The sequence below is a fragment of the Tachysurus fulvidraco genome, chromosome 20, assembly GCF_022655615.1.
Source record: "Tachysurus fulvidraco isolate hzauxx_2018 chromosome 20, HZAU_PFXX_2.0, whole genome shotgun sequence".
NCBI lineage: Eukaryota > Metazoa > Chordata > Actinopteri > Siluriformes > Bagridae > Tachysurus > Tachysurus fulvidraco.
This window is the reverse complement of record NC_062537.1, coordinates 7571368-7594892: the sequence shown is the minus strand read 5'-3', so window position 1 is coordinate 7594892 and position 23525 is coordinate 7571368. Positions and strand designations below refer to the sequence as shown.

The following is a 23525-nucleotide window of genomic DNA, read 5'->3' as shown; positions in this document are numbered from 1 at the left end:
TCCAGTGTTCATAACACACATAAACAGATTTCTGAAGTAAAAAGCCAAATAAGAAGAAGCAAAATGAATACCACATGGAAATTATAAGATAACATCTAACAGAACCAGTGAGCAAAATCCTGGTGTGGGTATCTGGGCTTCCCTCAGGGGATACTATAGAATGTTTTCTAACATCACCCAACAAGTCTAGGAATCTGCAAAGTCATCGCTAAAACACAGCAACCTATTCATTGATTTAGTTTATGTTACCTCCTGCCCTTCTTCAACTGTTTTGTGTAGCATGGGGTAACATCATCCTCCAGATGCTTGGCAAAGAACGTGGGTGTCTCACACTAACTTTTGATGGACGCTTTGTAAGTATGAATAATAAATCTCAGCTGATGCTTCAGGAGGGGAAAAAAAGGCTTGAGATTTGTCGCATCACCAGGACATGCTACTCTGGGTTTGTTTAAATTGTCTGTGACTGTACCATTAATATAATGTTGATTTTCAAATAAACCCATCTAAAAATCTTTTCATTTCCATTGAGCTCTATGTTAAATAGAATATTCTATTCCTACACTAAATTCATTCAGAAACTTCAGTTCAACATCAGAATGATCTAATAACTAGGTCCCAGCGGTAAAGTGGTAGAAAATGAGTGAGTGAGAACTAAGTTTGTTTTTTCATTCTTATTTCAAATATATAAGGTAAGTTTCAACAAAATCAGATGATGTAAATGAGAAATTATTGACCTTTCAGAGACCCAAAGAAGGGACTAAAACAACAACAGAACATTTAGGGATACCTGAAAAACCCAAACAAACAAAAACATCCATTCCAAGCTGCCGTTTGATTGTTTTTCAGGACAGGGCCATGAATATTAGTCTAGGGTTTAGATCTCATTTGCAGTTGTTTCTTTTGTGATAGTTGGGTGTGTTTAAATAGCCACTTGTCACCTATTTCAAGGTTTCAATGAGAGAGGTCTGTGAAGCAGAAACTGTCAGTATCTGTCTACCACAGACTACAGCTGACTTCTGAAGATCAGCAACAATCCAACAGTATCAGTCACTAAAAACATACCAAACTTCTCTGTAATTGTTTGCGTTTTGGTATTTCAAAGGTTAAAAAGCTCCATTTGGTTGGTGTTTTGACGTATTTTTTGTTTTAAATGAAGTCTTGGTTCCCCTCTGCTGGATTGTCGAAGCTATTGCACAATTGCCGTAAAGCAGCGTGATTTGTGGCTGCCGAAAAGCAATTCGTTGCACAGAAGCGTGGTTATCTGCTGTTAAACGTCACGCAAGATAATACAGTTCTACCTTGAAGTTATTTGTAAACGTACTCATTTAAATCATGGCACTTTATATGAAAGCAGCAGAGATTCTCGATAAAGTGGAGCAAAAGAAGGGTGCTGTGAAAACTCTGGTGTACGACAGTAAATTTCAGGTAATCGTTTATGTAAACAAAGTAAACCGGACTTTTTTTTCTTCTTCTATGTAGAAGCTGACATGTTTGCTTTTATTTCAGAATATTAAACAACTTTTTGCCCTCGTGTGTGAAACCCAGAAATATTCTTTGGTGCTTCAGGAGATTGTAGAAAACACCAGGCTTCTGAAAGACACCAACCTCCGAAATAATTTAGCGAAGGTAACATTTTATTATCCAGTTCAGTTTTATTTGTGTAGCGCTTTTAACAATCGACATTGTCTCAAAGCAGCTTTACAGAACATAAACATAGAACAATGGAAATGAAATGATTATAATACAAAAACGTTAAATATATTTAAATGTGTTTGTATTTATCCCCAATGAGCAAGTCTGAGGTCACTCAGGTGACTGTGGGGAGGAAAAAAACCCTTACATTTCCAGCATTTAGCAGACACTCTTACCTTTAGCAGACAAAAAGGTATGTTTTTCTATGATGATCTTTTTAGTCTCCAGACCTGACATGAGTGAATTAATGGAAGTTTTTGAAAGGCAGAGCTGGTGGATGCTTTGCTCTAAATATCATTATATCATCTTACTAACACCTTTTAATGCATGAGATTTGGTTCAAAGGACTAACAAATCTTAAATATTTTAATAATGTCCATAGAAAACTTTCTTTTTTTATAACAAATTATACTTTCTTACACTTTCTTCATTTTTTTCTTGGCTTCAACTTAAATGATATTACACAGCTGTTCTTTTGTAAATATTTCTGGCTGGTGTTATTGTACTGCTCAGGTTATGCAGGCTTGCCTCAGGTTTAGCCATATAGTGTGTATATAGTATAGGGAATTATATATAGTCACAAGTATTAAAATGGATGATTTTCTTACATATTCAACTGTATAGATATAATCCTTAGTTGTTGTGATAAATCTCTAGAAAGCTTATGTATGCTCAAAATGCTGACCTTTGGGTTAGCTTTCAACAGTGCTCTGAAATGAGTATTTAATGCATACATAACATTTTCTTTGTTCTTTTTGATATGTCTATTTTTCAGTGTCTGAGACAAGTACAGGTTCGATATCTTTTATCTCTGAGAAGTATCTCAATACTGAGCAGAAAATGTATTAAGAGCACAGCTTTGTTTTTATCATTAAAATAAATGCCAGTAAAAACTTAAGAATTCATAATTTGTACAATCTTACATCCTTACAATATAAAGCTCAGAGTTTACGACAACCCATTAGTTACTGTTACTGTTGTAGAAAGGATATTATCTACATTTACACTATTTACTGTCTAGTGTCACCGAAATGAGGACGGGTTTCCTTCTGAGTCTGATTTCTCTCAAGGTTTCTTCCTCCTATCACCTCAGGCTTGCTCATTAGGGATAGGGATAGATACAGTCAAGCCCGAAATTATTCATACCCCTGGCAAATTCTGATTTAAAGTTACTTTTATTCAGCCAGCAAGTTTTTTTCTTGATTAGAAATTACACAGGCGTCTCCCAGAAAATAAGATGATGTACAAGAGGCATCATTGTGGAAAAAAATTATTACTCATCTTTTATTTACATTTGAACAAAAAGTGGCTCAGTGGCCCTTCTCAGTAGTCAATAGAAAAGCCTTTATTGGCTATTACAACAATCAAACGCTTGCTATAATTGCTGACCATCTTTTTGCATGTCTCCACTGGTATCTTTGAGCTCCAACTCTTTCAGTTTGGAGGGTCTCCTTGCCATCACCCTGATCTTTAGCTCCCTCCACAGATTCTCAATCAGATTTAAGTCTGGACTCTGGCTGGGCCACTGAAAAACGTTAATGTTTTTGTCTGCTAACCATTTCTTCACCACTTTAGCTGTGTGCTTTAGGTTGTTGTCGTGCTGAAATGTCCACTGGTGCCCAAGGCCAATTCTCTGTAGACTGCCTGATGATGTTCTTGAGAATTTGGATGTATTGCTCCTTTTCCATGGTGCCGTTAGGTTAGTTTAATATCTTATTAGGTTTCCACCACCATGTTTGGCAGTGGGAATGATGTTCTTAGGGTTGAAGGCTTCTCCTTTTTTATGCCAAATGAAAGCTACATCATTGTGGACAAACAATTAAATTTTTGTTTCATCTGACCATAAAACAGAAGATCAGAAGTCTTCTTCTTTGTCCAGATGAGCATTTGAAAAGGCTAAGTGGGCTTTTGTGTGCCTTATTTGGAGAACTGTTGAACCCATTGGTGTGCAGTGTCCGTCGGCCTGTCTGCCTTGAGATGTTGCCACTAGCAGAGCCCAGATTCATTAGGATGGCCTTGGTGGTGATCCTTGGATTCTTTTTTTTACCTCACTTACCATCCTCCTGGCCAGCACAAGTGTCACTTTTGGCTTCTGACCACGTCCTCTGAGATATTTCACAGTGCGGAACGTCTTGGATTTTTTAATAATACTTTGCACTGTAGCTACTGGAACTTCAAAATATTTAGATACGGTCTTATAGCCCTTTTCTGACTTGTGAGCAGCCACAATGCGCAGCCGCAGGTCCTCAGTGAGCTCCTTTGTCTTAGCCATGACTGTCCACAAACCAACAGCAGACAGCTTCTGTTTTTCACCTGTTGAGTTGATTAAAACAGCTGTTCCCAATGAATCAGGGTAATTAGGATGCTTTAGAACAGCTTGGACTGTTTTGAATGGTATAGATCTTTTCCCATAGACTGTGACAGTTTGCAAAGGGTATGAATGATTTTGGACATGCCACTTTTTGTTCAAATGTAAATAAAAGATGAGAAATAATTTTTTCCACAATGATGCCTCTTGTACATCATCTGATTATCTTCTGGGAGACGCCTGTGTCGTTTCTAATCAAGAAAAAACTTGCTGGTTGAAAAAAAGTAACTTTAAGTCAGAATTTGCAAGGAGTATGAATAATTTCGGGCTTGACTGTATATACTATTTTATTTTAGGGATAGATATATAGTATTTTATAGATTAATAGTATTTTATATTGGAATTTATTTGAATATTTTTTAATTATTATAAACTTTAATTGCATATATTTATTTATTTTATTCAAATTTTTAAAAAAATTATTTATTTATTTCTCTCTTCTGTTTCTATACTTCTGTAAAGCTGCTTTACAGAAGTATAAGACAATTGGAATTGTTAAAAGTGCTATACAAATAATTTGAATTTGAAAGCCAGATATATTTTGTGAAGTATCCTGTATCTGTGCATCAGTACTTGTTTAAAGCAATTTGAAGACATTGATGAACTAATGATTATGAATTAATGTCTTTTCCACTCCCTGACTTCTGCTAATCCTGTTTTGTTTGTTGTCTCTTTGTGAATGTCAGGTTCTGGTTTATGACTTGCTCATTGGCCAAGGCTTAAAATGTGGTGGAAGCTGGAAGGCAATGATGTTGAAGCACCAATCCAGATTACAAGCTGCTTTGGCTCGAATTAAAGTCAAACGCAAAGTCAGTCGAAATCAGGACCTGCTTCCTCCTAGTGTACAGCACAAAGGTATGTTGGGTTCAAAAAAGACTAAAACTCTGTCCTTCATAAATAAAATAGTTATGTATTTTGATGTCTTGCTCTGGTGTTTAATATATAGGTTCAGATATCCCACGATATGTACGTGTTAACACATTGAAAACAACTGTGGAGGATGTCATTGACTACCTGAAGAGAGAGGGATATTCATATTATGGAACAGCAAACCATTAAGTTGACATTTTGATTTCCTTTTCCATGAACCTACTGTACATTTTATACTTTCGAATTAATATTAAGCAAATTGGAGAAAATGTCCCTTGGTTCTTGTTGAGTTGGGGCAAAAACCAAGTGACTAATTGTATTTGGTTGTGTGTGATTTTCTTTCTTTCTTTTCTCTTTAGGCTTGAGGATTTGTGCTCTGTCTCTGGGAAGATTTTTATGAGTGATCTTCACTTCAGAGACATTCTGGTTTTCAGTGCGAAAATGGACTTCCATGATCATTTCTTGTATAAAGCAGGACACATTATCTTGCAAGACAAGGTGAGTTGTGTTTTTTCTTTTTTCTTTTTTTTCTTTCCTCAATACCACTCTATTGTAGTAGTCACTTGGGGTGTAACAGTGGGCAAAAAATCCACAACATAATAATAATAAATAATAATTTCACAATTTTCGTAATAGAAAAAATTGCACCTGTTTACAACATTGTAATCTTTCCAGAGTTTTTAGATGTTCCATTCACACAGGATACATGATCTAAGTGTAACTAATGTGGAAAGGAACATCTGCACAATGAATATGTTGTCATTACTCCGAGTTTACGACGACCCATTAGTTACTGTTACTGTTGTAGTAACTCTGTCAATGAATTTATAAAAACAACTTGGAATAATATTAATTAAATTTGTGAAAGTGCCGCTTGCTCTCCTGGTCTCTGCAAACATTTTTACACTAAGTGCTCAGACCTGTTGAGGTAGGAATTGGAATATGTGTATAAAGGTGTTTTACAGTATCTACTAGGCAAACAGCTGGAAGAAAAGTGTGTAAAAATGATTGATCTTAGGAAGCTTTTCTTTCTTGTAGGCCAGCTGTCTCCCTGCATATCTCCTGGACCCTCCAGTTGGAGGCCATGTGATTGATGCTTGTGCAGCTCCTGGGAATAAAACCAGCCATCTGGCAGCTATCATGAAAAATAAAGGGTATAGTTGCATTTTTTTTTTAGTTATAATCTATGGACATAAACATTTATAAAGGCTTATATTCTAACATGAGATGCTAATGAGATTTTTTTTTGTCATTTACTCTGTATAATTAGCAAGCTGTTTGCCTTCGACCTTGATGCAAAGCGACTCTCCACCATGAGCACTCTCCTCCTTCGTGCTGGAGTCACATGCCATCGTTTGGCCAATGAGGATTTTCTTAAGGTGGATCCACTTTCCCCAGCATACAAGGATGTCAAACACATCCTTCTTGATCCATCTTGCAGTGGTTCAGGTAAAGCTTAAGGCCTTTTAAACATTTTTATCTCAACATCAAATGATCAACAATCAAATGATCAGATTTTTGTCCTTTTTTCCAATCATACAGTTTTGCAGTAGAGGCTTAATGAAAAATCATGAAAACTAATTTGCTCTCACAAAGTTATTGCACAGGTTTTGCAGCTTCATAATTTAGACGCTGAACATTTTTCAAAAATCTAAATCAATAAATTATAGAATTATGTGCTATATGGATACAGTGGATGTGAAAAGTCTACATACCCTGGCTAAAATTGTATGTTTAGTGATGTGGATAAATAAACCAAGATAAGATTTCAGATCATTTTTCTACTTTAAGTTTGATGTAAATACCAACAAAATTCGAGAGAAAAACAAATGGAAACATTTAGGAAACAAGAAAAAACAAAAACCTGTTTGCATCGTGTGCACAGCCTTTAATTAATACTTTATTAAAACATCTTTTGCTTGTAATACAGCACGCAGCTTTTTGGGTGAGGGTGAGAGTCTACCAACTTGGTATCTCTTTGTGAAGCTGGTGCTTGAGCTGACAATTTTATATATTAAAGTATCTGGGGCAAGTCGTGGCATAATGGTTAGAGAGTCTGACTCGTAATCCTAAGGTTGTGGGTTCGAGTCTCGGCCGGCCACAACTGAGCACCCTTGAGCAAGGCACCGAACCCCCAACTGCTCCGCGGGCACCGCAGCATAAATGGCTGCCCACTGCTATGGGTGTGTGTTCACAGTGTGTGTGTGTGTGTGTGTTCACTGCTGTGTGTGCACTTCGGATGGTTTAAATGCAGAGTCACCATACTTAGCCGCATGTCACGTCACTTTCACTTATATACTGTACTTAAATATAGGTAAAAATACTGTACTTCACCCTGTTCACCACTATCGTCGGGGTGGTCGTCTACGACAAGGGTGGCCAACCCGCAGCCCCCGAGCCGCATGCAGCTCTTTGTCCTGTTTCATGCGGCTCTTGCGTTCATACCGAAGTTTGTATTTGTGTCTTTTTATTGTGCGTGTTCACTTTGCTTGAGTTCAATATTTTAGTCAAATGCACATTTGTGTCAAGTTCGGTCTCAAAACGGCAGGGGAAAAAAAGGTGATGATCATGTGTGCCCATGTGTGTATGATGTGGCTCTTTGCGGTAACATAGTACAAAATGTGGCTCTTGGTCTCTGACTGGTTGTCCACCCCTGGTCTACAATAACGGGAGGTCCTCCAGCAGGTGCTTCCATGGCGGTTTCAGTTGTGCTTCCGCCTCCTTTGGCGACATTACGCTGAAATAGAGCGTGCAGACGTGCGTAATGCAATCTAGGAGCAGTGATTTGCCAAACCTCCCTTATTGCAGTTGCACACATTTCTTCTAAATTTTATTTTGTAGTAACGAAGATGTTTAGTGGAAATATAGCGGAGTAAAAGTATACATTTTTTCTAGGAAATGTAGTGGAGTAAAAGTGAAAGGTGACATAAATTTTAAATAGCGAAGTAAAGTACAGATATGTGAAATTTCTACTTAAGTACGGTAACAAAGTATTTGTACTCCGTTACATTACAACACTGCAAAATAGATATCAATAATTTACACTTATCTTGACTAGAGTCCAAAAAGCAGTACCTTTGCACAGAGCTTCAAGGGCAGCCTCTAAGTTTTCACGTAGTTTTTTGTCATGAAAATTCTTGGTCATGTTACCGTGATGTTTTTTCTCCACATTTTGGAAATTCTTTTGTACCCTTGTCTCTTCATATATTCTTTGTAAGCTCTTTGCTGATTATGGCTTTGGCAGACAGATGAAACTATACAGAAGAAAATCAAGAAACAGAAACGGAAACAAAATGAATTAATTGACCTATTCCACATGATTTGTGATTGTTTAACTCTGGTCCCAATTAAAGATGGAGAAAGATCTGACATGATATATTTTAGTTTTCAGGTTGTAAATACTTTGTAAACCACTGTATAAGAATTATTGTTGATTCTAAGGCTCTTCAGTTCTTTAGTTAGTCACTTATTATTTCATGACTTTGCAGGAATGGTTTGTCTGCATGATGGTAGCTCAGAGGAGCAGGAACAAGAACCTGAGCGTCTAAAGGCATTGGCTGCATTTCAGCTGCGCTGCCTGAACCATGCACTGAAGTTCCCAAAGCTCCAGCGGCTTGTCTACTCCACCTGCTCCATCCATCCACAGGAGAATGAGGAAGTTGTGTCTCTTTGTTTAGAGAAAAATCCTGATTTTAGGTAAACAAAATATACAAATGTCTTTAAAGGTTTTCTGTCATCTGGGATATTATGAAAGATTAGTAGGAGCAGCTAAAGATGATGGCCTGTGTCATAATCTTACAGACATAAACATTGAACAAAGTGACAATATAATCTTAACCAGCCTTCATTTACTACTAGACAACAAACATTACAAACAGGTTTTTTCCCCCTTCGGGGCTTCTCTCTGTTCTGGATTGTCACAGTGGATCATGTGGTCCTTCCTGACGCAGCCATCATTTTTTTAATATATGTGCTTGGGACCATCACTGAGATTTAACTCTCTATAGTGGCTAGATTAGCTCCTTGCCTAGGAAATGAACCTGGCCAATATTGCAGTTATTGTAAAATATTGTATAATTTGCCACTTAGGCTACTTTTCTAATGTAAGGTCAAACACAAATTTATCATTTTTTTTGCCTTTATACCAAAAAAACCTCATTGGCTCACATGGCTAGCATCATCTATCCCATTTTGGGTGCCTGATATGAAAGACTTGTTTTAGTTTCTTGGCTTTTAGACAGTGCCTGTCAGTTAATGGGCTGTACTTTCATTCTAATCATCATTGTCTCCCAACAAACCATAAGAAATGAATGGCTGTTTAAGTGGCATACTAATGGGCTATAGTTATTGGACTATACTAATGTCATACTAATGGACCATAGTTATTGGACCATACTGATGGACCATCAGTTATTTCTAAACTAGCAGCAGTAAATCAGTACATCTCCCTTTTACAACACTGTAGTTTCTCGCAGCCTTGATGCGATGTTTATTTGGCGTCCGTTATCTTTTTCAAAAAAGAAACATCTTCTCATGGCTTCCTCTGTAAGAAGCCAAGTTAGAGTGAGTCATTGTCTTTCCATAGACTAATTCATCTTCTTCCTGAGTGGCCTGAGCGAGGACAGGACCCACTGACAGAGTGTCTTCGAGCCAGCACTACAAAAACCTACACGCATGGATTCTTTGTAGCCATGCTAGTAAGGCAGGCTACTCCAAACACTGAGAGTTCTTCTAAACAGTAAGCCAACTTTGTCAAGCTCAGATGTTTCAAATTCTGTACTCGTTAAAATGTGTTTACTGATATGAGTCTGATCATTGTAACTGTCATCACAGGCCCCCTGCCATAAATGAGCCTTCTGTTGTTGTCGATGAGCAGACGGAGGTATCTGTGGAAGATGATCAGCCTCCTGCAGCAAAGAAAAGAAGGAATAGAAAGAAACCCAAAAAGCAAAAAACCTAAAATGTTCACTTATAAATATGAAATGATAGTTTTATAAAATATGTATGATGTATGATGATATTTGTTGAATGTTTGAGTAAGCCTAAAGGAGTCTCAGTTTTCATTAAAAAAGGCTTTGTGGGAACATAGACTGGGTTTGACATCTTTGTGAATCCTGGTGATTAACCAAACAAAACTTTATATCAAATCTATTTCCAGGTCAAGTTATAATTAAACATGCAAAGGAATCTGTCCTTGTTAAACAGCAATCCAAGCAAAGACACTTTTACAGTTTTATTGAAAACCAGCACATATCAACAGAAGAGACATTTATTTTAAAATGCTGCTCCATGTCTCTCACACGCACTCTTCCAGGCATTAACTTTACATACACTCATGTGCTACTCTCTACAGTTGGAAAACACGCAATACAGCATCTAATCACATACAAACATACATAGTGAGAAATCCAGCTCTCAGTATAACTCATTTGCTCACAGTCTACTTATGTGCCATGTTCAGTTTGTTTGTTAGGGCTCCTTAATGTAAAATCTGGTCCCCTGCTGTTTACCCACTCAATAGCTTTTAATTATTTACAGTCTAACAAAAGGAGTACCATACTAAAAACTAATGTGACCATGCAAATGTATACAGCAAAGAAATGACTGTTTCTACCAAGACTGATCAATGAGAATGGGAAAACCTTTCCAAATGTGTATCCTGAAATGACTCGTGCTCAGGTCATAAACAAACACAAATGGCTTTATAACAATGTATACACATATCTAGCAATCTAGCAAAAAGTCTGAAAATACACACCTGAGATTTTTTAAACAGATGATTAGCTCTTTTGTTCATAGCAACTGACATTTGCAAGATAAGAATTAAAATACTTTGTTGAGCTTTCTGGCTTCAGACCATCCTGTAGGAATGACAGTAGTTCTAGCACTATCCTAAAAATCAACAAAAGGTAATATTTTTCACTCATGCACAAGCTATAGCATACTTACATAGCTTAGCCTAGAGCAAGGTGCATGCATTAAAATGTACCCACACTTGTCTGAAATCTGCATTTAAAATAAATACATTCATTCCGAATGCTTTCACTTGTCAGTACTTGTCTCACATTTTCCAATCACACTAAAGGACTGAGCTTTGAAGAAATTTAAAATGGCCCAAAACCCTGAGCTCAATAACTAGTTGAGTATTCATAAGTCCTACACATTACTTATTAAAGCCAATCAGCTGCTTTCTATTGCTTTCACACTAAGGCACAACGAATTGTAAAATAATTCATAGGTGAAGCAATGTCTATTCAAACCAGTTAAACCTGAAAATTTAAAAAGCTCTGGAAAATGAAGCACAAACTTATTTCCCAGGAATATGATCACCCCCGGCCCACTTTAGGCATTAGCTGTAAAGGAAAACAAGACGAAATAGGAACAAAAAGTGTCTAGAAGGGACATTAAAAAAGCACTCGGGTTAATGGGAGATGAGATTTTAACAATATGATTAATCATGCTTAATAAGAGATAGTAAAACACCTTAAACTAATACTTAAATTTATGAAAATTTAAAGAGAAGACATTGAGAATTAAATGATTGGTAAGTAACATTTACTGGAGTAAACAGACGAGGTAGTCAAAAAGCCAATAGCACACAGATGGTTGTAAACCAAGAACAGCTTGTATTACATCATCTGTTTTGGTTTGAAACATGAATATGACTTACTCTGAAATATGAGCCAAATATTTTAAAGATATAAAACAAAAGCAATGAAAAATTCTAAACTTTATTTTGATGCTAAATGCATTTGGAGGAGAGACATATTTCAGTTAAAACACATTTCTGAAGACTACGTTGACTCAGAACCTTAATAAGCAGTTCAGGAGCAAAGACATGAACGTAGGTTTTGGTGAATGTACTTTGAAAGGAAAAAAAAAGTTAAAACTGATTAGTGAAGCTGAATGTGATGTAAATGAATGATCTCACAAAAAGGTCACAGACAACAATTTAAAAAGAAAAACAAAATGCATTATCCCAAAAATCAAAGCACAAAATCATGTCCAGGTGTTTAATTGTCTCATCATACTTTTAATCTGGCAAGTAGTGCTGTTTGTCCACAAAACTTGCCATCAGTCTGATTTCACACAAGATGATGGTATGCCAAGATCTCCTGACCCAAAAAACGGATGTGGTACCTAATTATACTTCAACCCTATTGGAATCCTGAAAAAGGTCCGTTAGCAGCAGAAGCAGCTAGAATAGAGGGTGTTGCATGTGTCCAAATAATGTCCTCACAGTCAGCATTACTTCTTCCTTGTGTGCTGCCTGCGAGCTTGTAGTCTTTGTCGTGAACTGCTGGTTTTTGAGCCAGCACCAATTGAAAAGGTGGCTGAAGGAGTACCTGTAAGGGAAAGACAAAAAGTTGTAGACACAATATAAACTCTAGGGTTTGACATTCAAGTCACCAAAAGAATACCCAAAACAACCACCCAACATTTCTGTCCTGTTTGATTGGTATCACTGAAAATATCCACAGTGCATAAGGGATCACTTGATGAGCACAAAAATTGTGTCATCCATAAACTATGGGCTTCAAAGTCAACAGATCTTGTGGGAGATTTTGGAAATATGTGATATAGCACTCTCTACAGAATGTATTAACATCCATTTGATCTATATTAAACCCCTAGTTCACAAATGAGCCTGGTTTGATTGCTGACAATCAGGGGATGCTGGCCATAAATACAGTTTGAGTTAAATTTTTGAACATATTGTAAAATATGTTCTATGTTTATTATTAAATAAAATTTCCATCTACTGCCATGAATCTATATATTCTGTCATTTTTGGGACGTTTCCATATTCACTAGATTGAACCTGATCTAACTGCCTTCACAAATTCCCTTGCAGACATTTACATGCTTTAGGTTTACTCCTAAATCCACAATAACAATATGAATCACACACTCATGTGGATTTTCCCCGAACTATTGCTGCAAACATTAAAGTAGACAATTGAACATAATGTCTTTATATGCTATGGCTACAACATGATAATCCCACAGGCATAAAGCAAGGTCCATGAAGACAGGGCTGCCCAGGTTGGAGAGGAAGAACTAGAAGGACCTGCACAATGCCCAAAGCTAACATTAACAGTTAACTTGCACACATCATACTTACCAAAGGCTGAGGCACCGAATCCACCAGCAGGAGTCCCAGGGCTGCCAAATGGGATAGAGCCACTTACTGTGCCAAATGCAGGGGTGGAGGCTCCTGTACACAAACATGGAGTATTAATCATGTGCAACTGAATCAGAATGTATTTTACTTTACAGTACTGTTACTAATTTGCTATACTTAATTGGTAAGTCATTACAAATTCATGGGATGTCTATACAACCCATACTACTGTTTTAATGAAACTCATTTCTGCTTATTCTTAAACTCCATTAATGCCCCTTTTCCACCGAGGCAGTTTGAGTGCTGGTTCGGAGCCAGAGCCTAATTTAGAACCAGTTCTTTCTTTCAGCTAAAGCACCGGCTCTGGTCTAGACTTATGAACCGCTTGCTCAGGGGCTGTGAGCGGGGCTACTGTTGGCGCATTTGATCATGTACCTTAAGTATACTAATGTTTAATACACTTTTACTTTATCGCGATATGATACATTATCAGCACATATGATAGTAGGTAGCTACATGCTAAAGCTAACTTTTTTCTGTGTTAATGATAAAATAACGCTATGTACTTTCTTGATTACAACCTCCGTTTATACAAATTACATGGAACTGCACGTACACGTTGGATTCGCCGCGTTTGGATGCTAATGTAGGTTCACAAAGCCATGAGCATTAACAGTAAAGCAACATCAGGCATTGTTGTTGTGTTTGTGTTTGCCGCTGCTGCTCTAAAGTTGCTGTGTAACGTGACACATATACAGTGACGTCAGACTCGGCCCTGTGATGGCTCTCTAGCTGATGGAAAGGCAAACCGGTTCTTAGAAGGTTCGCCAGTGGAACCAAATTTGAACCAGCACTCGGTTCTTTTTGGTGGAAAAGGGATATAAGTGCAACCCAATTAAACACCTGCCAATAGAATTTTATATTAACCACTGTACTCTCAAAATACCATGAAGTGTAAATACAAGATAGTCTGGTCAATTTATTTTACAAAGAAAATCCTTAATTTTAAATAAACTCACCAAAAGCAGGCTTATTATCCGTGTTACCTGCTCCAAATGAGAACCCCTGATTCTGCCCTGCTGGGGTAGGCGTTCCAAATTGTGCTCCAGAAAGTGTTGCTGAGAAATTAAAACCTCCAGATGTTGCAGAGTTCTGTGGTGTGGCTGGTGCTGCTCCAAATGTGAAAGCAGGAGCTGGCATAGAGGCAGCACTCACTGGCAAAGCACTTGTGTTCCCAAAGGCAAAACCAGTGGAGGTTCCACCAAATGCAGACTTTGTAGAATTTCCAAACGTTGGTGCAGCAGTGCTAGCAGGTGTGCCAAATGGGAGTGGTGCGACTGTAGTACCTCCTCCAACACTGGCACCAAATGTAAAAGGCTTGACTGGAGTAGGAGCTGAAGGGTTGGCAAAGCCTGTGGAGGTGCTGAATACTGAACTACCAAATGTGGTCTGGGTAGCTGGGGTGTTTGATGTCAAGGGAGTAGTACTGTTTGTCATACCAAAACCTGTAAAGGAGGTGGTGGTGGCGGCTGGGTTTTGTCCAAATGTGAATGCGTTCTGAGGAGTGGCAGGAGAAGCAGCTGGTGCTGGTTTTAAAGCATTAAACTGTAAAGTTGTATTGTTGCAGTTGGTAGTTGTGGTACTGGTGCTAATTCCAGAAGAAGTGGTGGCTGTAGATGACGAACCTCCAAACTGAAAGTTGCTCTTTGTAGTACTCCAGCTAGGAAACAGAGATGGAGTAGAATTCTGGGCACTGGAGGAGGATGATGAAATTGAAGCAGCCATAGGTTGGCTGCTGGTCAGTCCACAAAACAGAGATGAAGCAGGATTCTGGGTACTGGATGAGGATGACAAAACTGAAGCAGCCATTGGCTGGCTTTTAGATAGTCCACCAAAAAGAGATGCAGTAGAATTCTGGGTATTTGAGGAGGATGATGAAACTGAAGCAGCCATTGTATGGCTGTTAGTCAATCGAGCAAATACAGCTGGAGTAGGATTCTGGGTACTGGAGATGGAAGCAGAAGCAGCCATTGGCTGGCTGTTAGTCTGACTGCCAAACAGAGATTGACTGGGACTCTGAGTATTGGGGACTGATGAGGGGACAGAGGAAAACACTGGCTGAGTATTAGTGATTCCGCCAAACAGAGACGTGCTACTCTGAGTTGCTGGTACAGAAGAAGCTGTAGAAGCTGTCTGATTAAATGCACCACCAAAAATGGGCTTGAATGTGGTTTGTGTAGGTTTGACATCTGCAGCAGGGGCTTGTGTTGTCATGGCAGGCCCAAAAATAGGCTTGAAACCTGATGGTGTGGGATTTGTAGTACTGCTAGTAAGCTGTGCAGAGGATGTAGGAGCAGATGGTGCAGAGGTTGTGGGTGCAGAGGCCATGAAGCCAAATAGACTGCCACCTCCCAGGTTGAGTGTGGTGGATGAAGTTGGTAAAGGCTGAGCCAGAATTTGGGCAAAGGCAGAAGGTACTGAGGAAGGTACAGTTGACACTGTGGGCCGTGTTGTAGCAATGGAGGGCTCAGATTTTACAGGTCCAAAGCTTGAAGCAATGGAGGTAATGGATGAGGAAACCTGGGCAGCCACAGATGTTGCTGGAGCTACAACAATAACAATAACTTTAGTTTCATATGTTCAATGGCCGAATGCACAATGCTTCACTAACTCCGATCAAATATATGCTTACAAACAGTCAAACGGACATTCAGTGCAAAAATACTAAAGGATGAACATGCTCTAATCCAAATACGTTATAAAACTTCAACCAACTAAAATATACTTCAGTCCAACCCTACTCGCTCACTGGCAGCTCCCTAATACCTTACAATATTCACCCTGATTGAGTTAATCTATATAATCTATCTTGAATCTTTATAATTCAAATCCTACATTAGCTAGAACAACATTTTTCTTTTAGGATGAGACCAATTTAAACAGGATACCTGGAGAGGTAGCAGCCACAGAAGAGGGCACACTAAGAGAACTGCTCTTCATGCCCTTAAGAGACTCCAACAAAGGATTAGCCATTGGTGTAGCTACAGTGATGCTGGTGGTAGGTGTAGAGGATACCACACTCTGGATTGGTGTGCTGACATTGCTGGATGGAGTAACAGTGAGGTCAATAGCTGGGGTAGAAATCGCAGTGGAGACAGGTGGAAGACTGGCAGGTGGAAGACCAGCAGCTGGGGTGAGCAGGGAAGCCAGTGATGTAGTACTCCCTACAGGGGCAGTTGAGGCTGAGGACAATGAGACTACTTGGGAAAACATGCCTACAGTGGGAGCAGCAGTAGTAGATAAATAAGGAGTGTAGCTTGGCTTCTCTGGCTCTAGAAAAATTAATTAAGGAAAAAATGGGAAAATTAATGACATCAATACTGTCAGAAAATGAATGGGAGCTACGTTGCTAATGCTGTGTATCTAATGCTAATGTGTTAAGTTGGAAGAAACTCAGAACCTTCCACTGGTTCCCTGCATAAATCACATGCTTGTTAATAGCCTTTAAAGCTGTAACTACATGTTATCACTGCACCTTAGTTGCATTTCTTTTTTTGCATATGCACAATTCACATCACATTTGCCTATAATAAAATCAGTCCAAAAGAAACCAAACACTCACCAGGCTCCTCTAGGACTTTCTGGATTTGGGTAAGAGTAGCTTTTTTCTCCATATCCAGGTCCTTCACAGTGACTGTGTAGCCTAGTTCAGGTGGTGGCGGCTGACAGAAGAAAATATCCAATATAACTCTAAGCCTTGTGTATTTAAAGTAGAAGTCAAATATTTGAAACAGAAGCTGTATTGTAACAAAAGTAGTTCTTCCAAAACTAATTCTTAGTCACATACCAAAGAAATCTGGTCGCCTCTGCACATGGACACCAGCTGAATTTTACGTTTACGTTTGCAACTGCTTCCTTCAGAGTCTGACCGTGATGTCACAGGCGGATCAGGCTTTGGGGTGCATTTACCTGGATGACAAATTAACTGTATTATTTTGTTTGGCAATCTCATAGCACTTTAGCAAAGACTTTCAATGCAGTTACATCACAACAGCAGATTAAAATATTTCTATTAGTAGTTTTCAATTCTAGCTAACAATTTCTAATAGATAGATTTTATTTTACATAAATCTTGTACCAACATTCTTTGACAATATTCATACATTCTGTGACTGCCGACTGTATCCCAGTAATTATAACTGAATATTCATAGACTTATATATAAGAAAAAAATACTAGTATGCTAGTCTAGTAATTATACTTCAGTGTCAGTATACTGTTGTGTTAAGACTGTTAAGGCAACTAGGCTTACTATGTATCTGTAGTATAGGCATGATGATAAAAACTGAGTACTTTGTTGTTTGCATCATAAAATATTACTCATTCAATAACCAAAGAACATGGCCTTACCAGAGCCAGGGTCAGTCCAAGTGGCTGTCTTATCAGAGTTGATATCTGAAACTGAATTTGGTGAAGCAGTATCTTCTTCCCTAGGTAAACACATCCAGGTTTTTCACCTGTATTACATAAGAAGCAGCAAATAATTGGTCATTTTTTATTTGAGTGCTGCTGTCCATACCTGGGCTTTTTGGCTGCCCTCTCAGGAGTCTGAGATTGTGATGATCCAGGGCTCACAAGAGGAGATGAACTCCGATCAGATGCTAATCTTCTCTGCAGATACACACACAAAAAAAACTTTCTTGCAAATGGTAGATAACAGATTAGCAAAATATCAAAATCCTTCAAAAACCTCAATATTTTGACTCAAAGATGGAATGAAATCGTTATGCCCTGGTATTTTTGTGCATTTTGTACATTTTTATAATAAACTGGAAAATAAAATGGATGAAACAGCAATGCTGATATGACTACGGATACTCTGGGCAATCGTAGGTGATAAATCAGAATTCTAGCAAACAGTTGCAGAAAAAGAAAAAGGTTATATACATAGTGAAATGTGCTACCTGAGGGTAGCCACGTGAAGAACTGTAAGAACTACGAATAGGATTCCGATCTGATCCAGGTGTGCCACAGGAAACAGGACATCCACTAACTGAGCTAATGGAAGAGGTCCGAGATCTCTTTACCATGGACTCTTCCAACACGGAGATATTCATTCCTCTTTTCAAACTTCCAGGCCTATTAAAAGAGAAGACAGTTATGCTTAGAAAAGTAATGCGTTATGATAATGCATTAAAGGTAAAAAGAATTCTCACATGAATAAATTTCACTTTTAAGATAAAAAACATATGGTATAACTTTACTTTGATTGGCTTTGCTGTCAAATATTAATCTACAGTGAAGCAAAACTTACTTTGGTACAATCTGGAATTGCACACCGTTAGCTAGCAGTGGCTCAAAAACTACCTGAGAACTCCCACTGCTATCATTCCGCCTGTTGAGGAAAAGAAAGAGATTCCAATCACTTTCAATACCACTCTTATTTGTATCTACATGACACAAAGGAAAGAATGCAACAACCCAACAATATACATAAGGAAACAAATTTTTGTCCATTACATTACTGACTGGCCAGCTCAGTGTAAAGCTATTCACAGCTTTTGCAAATGAGTTACAACAACAAAAAAAAAATACTCTGAGCTTCAGTCTATGAGAAGCTGTTCATGCTTCCAGTGTGTGCAAATAACCATTGCAAATTTTCTAACAAATACCTCCGTTTGCTCTTTTGCCCAGCTTCTTGGGCTCTTTCATCTTCATCGTCATCATCATCATTGCGTTTACGGCTTGCTCTGAGCACACTGAGTACAGTTTCTCTAGAACAGGGATCAGCTCGAGCTTCAAACATTGGAGAGGTGACTGCTCCGCCAGAGTTCAACTGATCAAAACTGTGGGCAAACATTACACAAAAAGTTCCACATATCTTTCAGTGATGTGCAAGTGATTAGTCCAATTTAAATGCATGTAATAAAAACTAGAATTATTCTGGTAATAAATCATATAATAATATTGTGATATTATGACAATATAACTCACAACGATAAGTGTTTTGTGTTGTCCGGTCTTGCAATCTTCACTGTAACTGGGCTATGCGTGGGTGTATTTCGCTGAGTGAGAATGTTTTTCTTGTGGAAGCCATCCCACTGTGTCGGGGGAAATATGCCTACCGGAGAGGTTCCAACCTGCTGCAGTGGATAATGTCTCTGAGGGGTGATGGTGAACCTCCCTGTAGTAGCCACTGGATCACTGTTGCAATATGATGAGAGAAAGTAGTATAAGTATACTGTGTAGAAAATAAATCATAACTTCGTACAATGAAGGTCTACCTTAACCACACACGTTAAAGACAGTTAATGTCTTGATGCTGGTTATAACTGTATCTGGATGTGGATAAGGGAAACTATCTGGTTTAACTGAACATGCAGGGTTATAAGCTTGAGCCAGGATGATTCTTTCTGAAACCTCTTTATATTATGTAAACATAACTTTTTGGAGCCTTAAAATATTGTCAATGTTTGTCATTAAGAATTGAACTGTATGTTGAAAACATTGTTATCCAGTAATACTTTCTCCAACTACTATATTTCCTACGTGCAATAACGCCAAAGCTAACTTTGGTCTCAAGAGGAAGCTATGCTACTGCTGTCAGAGTGATCCATGTGCCAGAAGGAACTCCCACATTTTCAAATATTGGAGGGAAACATTATGGAACACTGTGACACGCAGAACATCGAGCATGTGGACGATCTGGTGACCCTGCAGTCGGTCAGATTCTCATGCACTCAAAAACAGTCAATGAACATAACGTAACACCAGGAACAAGGCGATTAGGCTAGTTTGAAGTTTCTTTACCCAAAAGATAATCTTCTGTTTGGAGTGGGGACTCCATGATTAGGTCGCACAAGTCTCTCCCGGAGTTGTTCTCTGGTGTTGCCCCCAGCGGGCCGCCGTGTGCCGGAGGGACTCTCCGCCTTTCCGAGGTAACTCCCCATCAGGATGCTCCGAGGACTGAATACCGAGTCACTAAACGTTGCGTCTCGTTTATACACCGAACTGGGAAAATACCTATCACTGGGAGACGCTACAAAATGTTTAACATCGCTTTTGTTAGACTGAGTCTTCTTCCGCCCAGCCGCCGGGACGCCTGTGAAAGTCCTGCCCGGCAACCAGCGCCGCAGCGCGGTCGGAAGCGATAATCCACGGCGGGGATTCAGGCCCAACCTCTCGAAGAGCTGAAACTCCTCTACTTTATAATAACAAACGGCACACGTTACGACAAAAAAGAAAAGGATGTACAGATATGTTGGTATGCAGGTCAATACGAAGAAAAACAGAACAATAGCGAGTATATAGATACAAACTAGCCGCCGTTTATCTGCAGGAGACATGGCGGCACCGCGCCGCCAAGAAACAATATCCCATAATTCCGTTCGTTACAGACGCTGTTGAAGGTCCGTGCTGGATTGTGGGAAATGTAGTTTTATGCACATTTCATTTCTAATTTTATATCTTTTTACATTTTATATTATATATATATATATATATATATATATATATATATATATATATATATATATATATATATATATATATATGGGGTTTTATTACATTTGCTTACTAGCTTTCCATCATCCACAAGCATTTATGATCAAAATGATTGTTTAATTAAAACACCCAGTCTGATAATAGTTTAATTAATATTGTTTTTGTACGTCAATGTACTAATTAATAATTAGTGGACTAAAATTGTAAATATCCATGGAAGCTGTAACTGCTTTATCATGCTTTCTTACAGTACAGTAAAGATGATACGTGATGACCGATATAAATGGAATACCTCAAAATTAGGGTAAATTATTGAGAATTTTATTTTGACTAGTTTATTCACTTATTCAATGTTATGTTATGTTATGTTATGTTATGTTATGTTATGTTATAGGGGGGCACGGTGGTTTAGTGGTTAGCACGTTTGCCTCACACCTCCATGGTTGGGGGTTCGATTCCCGCCTCCGCCTTGTGTGTATGTGGAGTTTGCATGTTCTCCCCGTGCCTCGGGGGTTTCCTCCGGGTACTCCGGTTTCCTCCCCGGTCCAAAGACATGCATGGTAGGTTGATTGGTATCTCTGGAAAATTGTCCTTAGTGCGTGAGTGTATGAGAATGTGTGTGTGCCCTGCGATAGGTTGGCACTCCGTCCAGGGTGTATCCTGCCTTGATGCCCGATGACGCCTGAGATAGGCACAGGCTCCCCGTGACCCGAGGTAGTTTGGATAAGCGGTAGAAAATGAATGAATGAAAGTTATGTTATATTATATTATATTATACTGCCCCCTGGTGGTCCAGCGGCAGGCTCCCGCTTTCTCATTGCGGGGAGTAAACCCCGTCAGTACAGAGTCACTCATTGGGCCAGGAAGGGCATCTAGCGTAACACCATGTAATCCACTGTACCGACCCCGATCAGGGAGCAGACGAAAGAAAAATACAATTAGATTATACAAAAATTATGCAAAATATACAAACAATTAGGAAAAACTTAAGTCACAAATTGGAACCCAATGAGAAGAATATTCAAATTGAAATTATTTATTATATCCATTGTGTATTTTGTTGATAACAAAACGATGTGCCAAATGTCAGAGGAAACCAAAATCATTAACCCACTGAAGGCTTGATTCAAAATCACACCACAAAGTAAAAAAAATAAATTACTATAGTCCAACTATTTGTCCAAGAGATGAGATCTTTTTTCATGGCAATTTTGATGCACACATTGGTGTTAATTTCCACCATATTACATATAGAATACACATATTTTTTAATTTTGAGAACTAGTCCTAGAACACTGATCCTTTCACCACAAAATTTAGTATGCATGGAGGGTTCTGACCAAAAGTTATTAAAATAATATTGCAGCTGCTGTCTTTTAATGAAATTCCATGGTGAAGACACCATGACTGGAAGTGAGTAGACCTTACAGGCCAAACTTGTTTTATTAATAGGGGGATTTTTGGCTGTTTGAACCAGATGGAAGTTGAGAGCAGCTTTGCGTCTCCGGCTATCCCATTGCCGAATAGATTACTCCAGTCCCCATCTCACTGGAGTGACAACCTAGATCTACAATCTGTAGATTCCAGGTGGGCAGGTATGCCTTGCACTTGGGATAACTTAATGAGTCTCAGAGACTTAGGATTAAAGTTTAGAGTATGATTCTGAAGACGTTTCTTCCAACAAGTTGGATACCACCTAAGAATGGAGCTGAAGCAGGAGCTGAAGTCAGGTGGTCATAGAGCTTGTGGAGAGCAGATAGAACATCAGTCAACAACTTAGAGTGTCTGATCAGCAAGTCCTCATGTTGAGAGAGCAAAGACTTGAGACTGGTTGTGAGTTAGGGTATCGTAGAGGTCTGGGCTGGCAATCTCTGAGTCCATTTTTAGTTTGGTTTTCTGTCAGGAGATGGGTCTCTGCATTGAGAGAAACACTCTTTTTACACTTGTACTACGTTTTGCTGTTTGGATTCAAACACAGTCTCAGATCAAATAATGACATAAGACAAAAGAATTTCATTAGAGATTCAAAAGCCAATGAACTTCAATCTCTAGTAGTCAACAACAAAGAAAATAAGCACAAATCCTGACAAACAATGTTGTGATAAATTGCCAAAGGGTGTGAATGCATGTGTTCGGTGCTTGGCAATTGATTTCTTGTCCCATCCAGTATTCTCACAGCCAGCTTTCCTTGAAAAGATTTACTATGACTGTAAACAGGATAAAGGGGTTATTAAAGATAATAAGTAATATAGATATTGCATTTCTCCAACCCTACATCCCACTTGAAATTTTTAAAGTACGCTTTGGTAATACATGTGTTTACCATTATATTTATGATATTGGGCATATTATCCTTATCTGGCTTTGAAGACTCAATCAATAAAATACTGACTGGACGGTTCATTCCATCACCAGAGAGCAGCATTGATGCATGTCTCTTTGTACCCTGAGAGATTATGGACTACTTGAGCAGTGCTAAAGAATCATAGAGCGCATGGTGCAGTACAGGGTGTGATAAGTGCTTTAACGTAGGTTAGTGCTGGCAGCTACAGGAAGCAAATGTAGGGAACATGGCAATGATGTGGTGTGGCAAAATATAGGAAGGTTGAAAACAAGACAAACAGCTGCATTTTGGTGTTGCAGAGGTTAAACTCAGTTGCAGAGGTCAAACGACATTCAGAGGCAGACCTGCCAGGACCAAGTTGCAGTAGTCTAGTCTCGAAATGACATGGGAATGGGTTCTTGGTTGCACATTTTCACTTGGCTATAAACGATTGTAGTAAGGATATCATTTAAATTTACATTACTTACTGTCCAATGTCACCCAAATCAGGATGGATTCCCTCCTAGTTCTTCTCAGGGTTTCTTCTTTTGAATTTTTCCTTGTCACCACTTCCTCAGGCTTGCTCATTAGGGACAAATGCTAAACTATGTTTCTATACTTCTGTAAAGCTGCTTTGAGTAAAA

At 38.6% G+C, this 23525-nt stretch overlaps 2 protein-coding genes across 2 annotated transcripts; one reads left to right on the top strand and one right to left on the bottom strand.

Annotated features, from left to right (window-relative positions):
* Positions 1-1195: 1195 nt before the first annotated feature.
* On the top strand, positions 1196-10982 carry nsun5 (NOP2/Sun RNA methyltransferase 5). The gene is made up of 10 exons (XM_027138403.2): positions 1196-1425; positions 1507-1626; positions 4747-4915; positions 5007-5115; positions 5290-5428; positions 5969-6084; positions 6201-6379; positions 8419-8626; positions 9516-9668; positions 9764-10982. The coding sequence occupies exons 1-10, from the start codon at positions 1333-1335 to the stop codon at positions 9888-9890; spliced, it is 1413 nt and encodes a 470-aa protein (XP_026994204.1). The 5' UTR covers positions 1196-1332; the 3' UTR covers positions 9891-10982.
* Positions 10983-11468: 486 nt separating this feature from the next.
* On the bottom strand, positions 11469-20435 carry pom121 (POM121 transmembrane nucleoporin). Its single transcript, XM_027138375.2, has 13 exons — positions 19866-20435; positions 19050-19259; positions 18728-18901; positions 18370-18450; positions 18020-18194; positions 17635-17726; positions 17466-17545; positions 16903-17024; positions 16678-16777; positions 16004-16387; positions 14075-15661; positions 13056-13148; positions 11469-12276 (listed from the first exon to the last, which is right to left on the bottom strand). Exons 1-13 carry the CDS (start codon positions 20399-20401, stop codon positions 12179-12181), a joined length of 3732 nt encoding a protein of 1243 aa, XP_026994176.1. The 5' UTR covers positions 20402-20435; the 3' UTR covers positions 11469-12178.
* Positions 20436-23525: the final 3090 nt, after the last annotated feature.

What these genes read in the sequence shown, in the direction of transcription:
- nsun5 (XM_027138403.2), top strand. Translation starts at nt 1,333, where the DNA reads ATGGCACTTTATATGAAAGCAGCAGAGATTCTCGATAAAGTGGAGCAA. An exon ending in GCTATCATGAAAAATAAAGG is followed by an intron (nt 6,085 to 6,200) that starts GTATAGTTGCAT and finishes CTGTATAATTAG; the next exon opens with CAAGCTGTTTGCCTTCGACC. An exon ending in TCCATCTTGCAGTGGTTCAG is followed by an intron (nt 6,380 to 8,418) that starts GTAAAGCTTAAG and finishes ATGACTTTGCAG; the next exon opens with GAATGGTTTGTCTGCATGAT.
- pom121 (XM_027138375.2), bottom strand. Translation starts at nt 20,401, where the DNA reads ATGTCTCCTGCAGATAAACGGCGGCTAGTTTGTATCTATATACTCGCT. An exon ending in TGTGGCTGCTACCTCTCCAG is followed by an intron (nt 15,662 to 16,003) that starts GTATCCTGTTTA and finishes TTATTGTTGTAG; the next exon opens with CTCCAGCAACATCTGTGGCT. An exon ending in GGATAATAAGCCTGCTTTTG is followed by an intron (nt 13,149 to 14,074) that starts GTGAGTTTATTT and finishes GTTTGTGTACAG; the next exon opens with GAGCCTCCACCCCTGCATTT.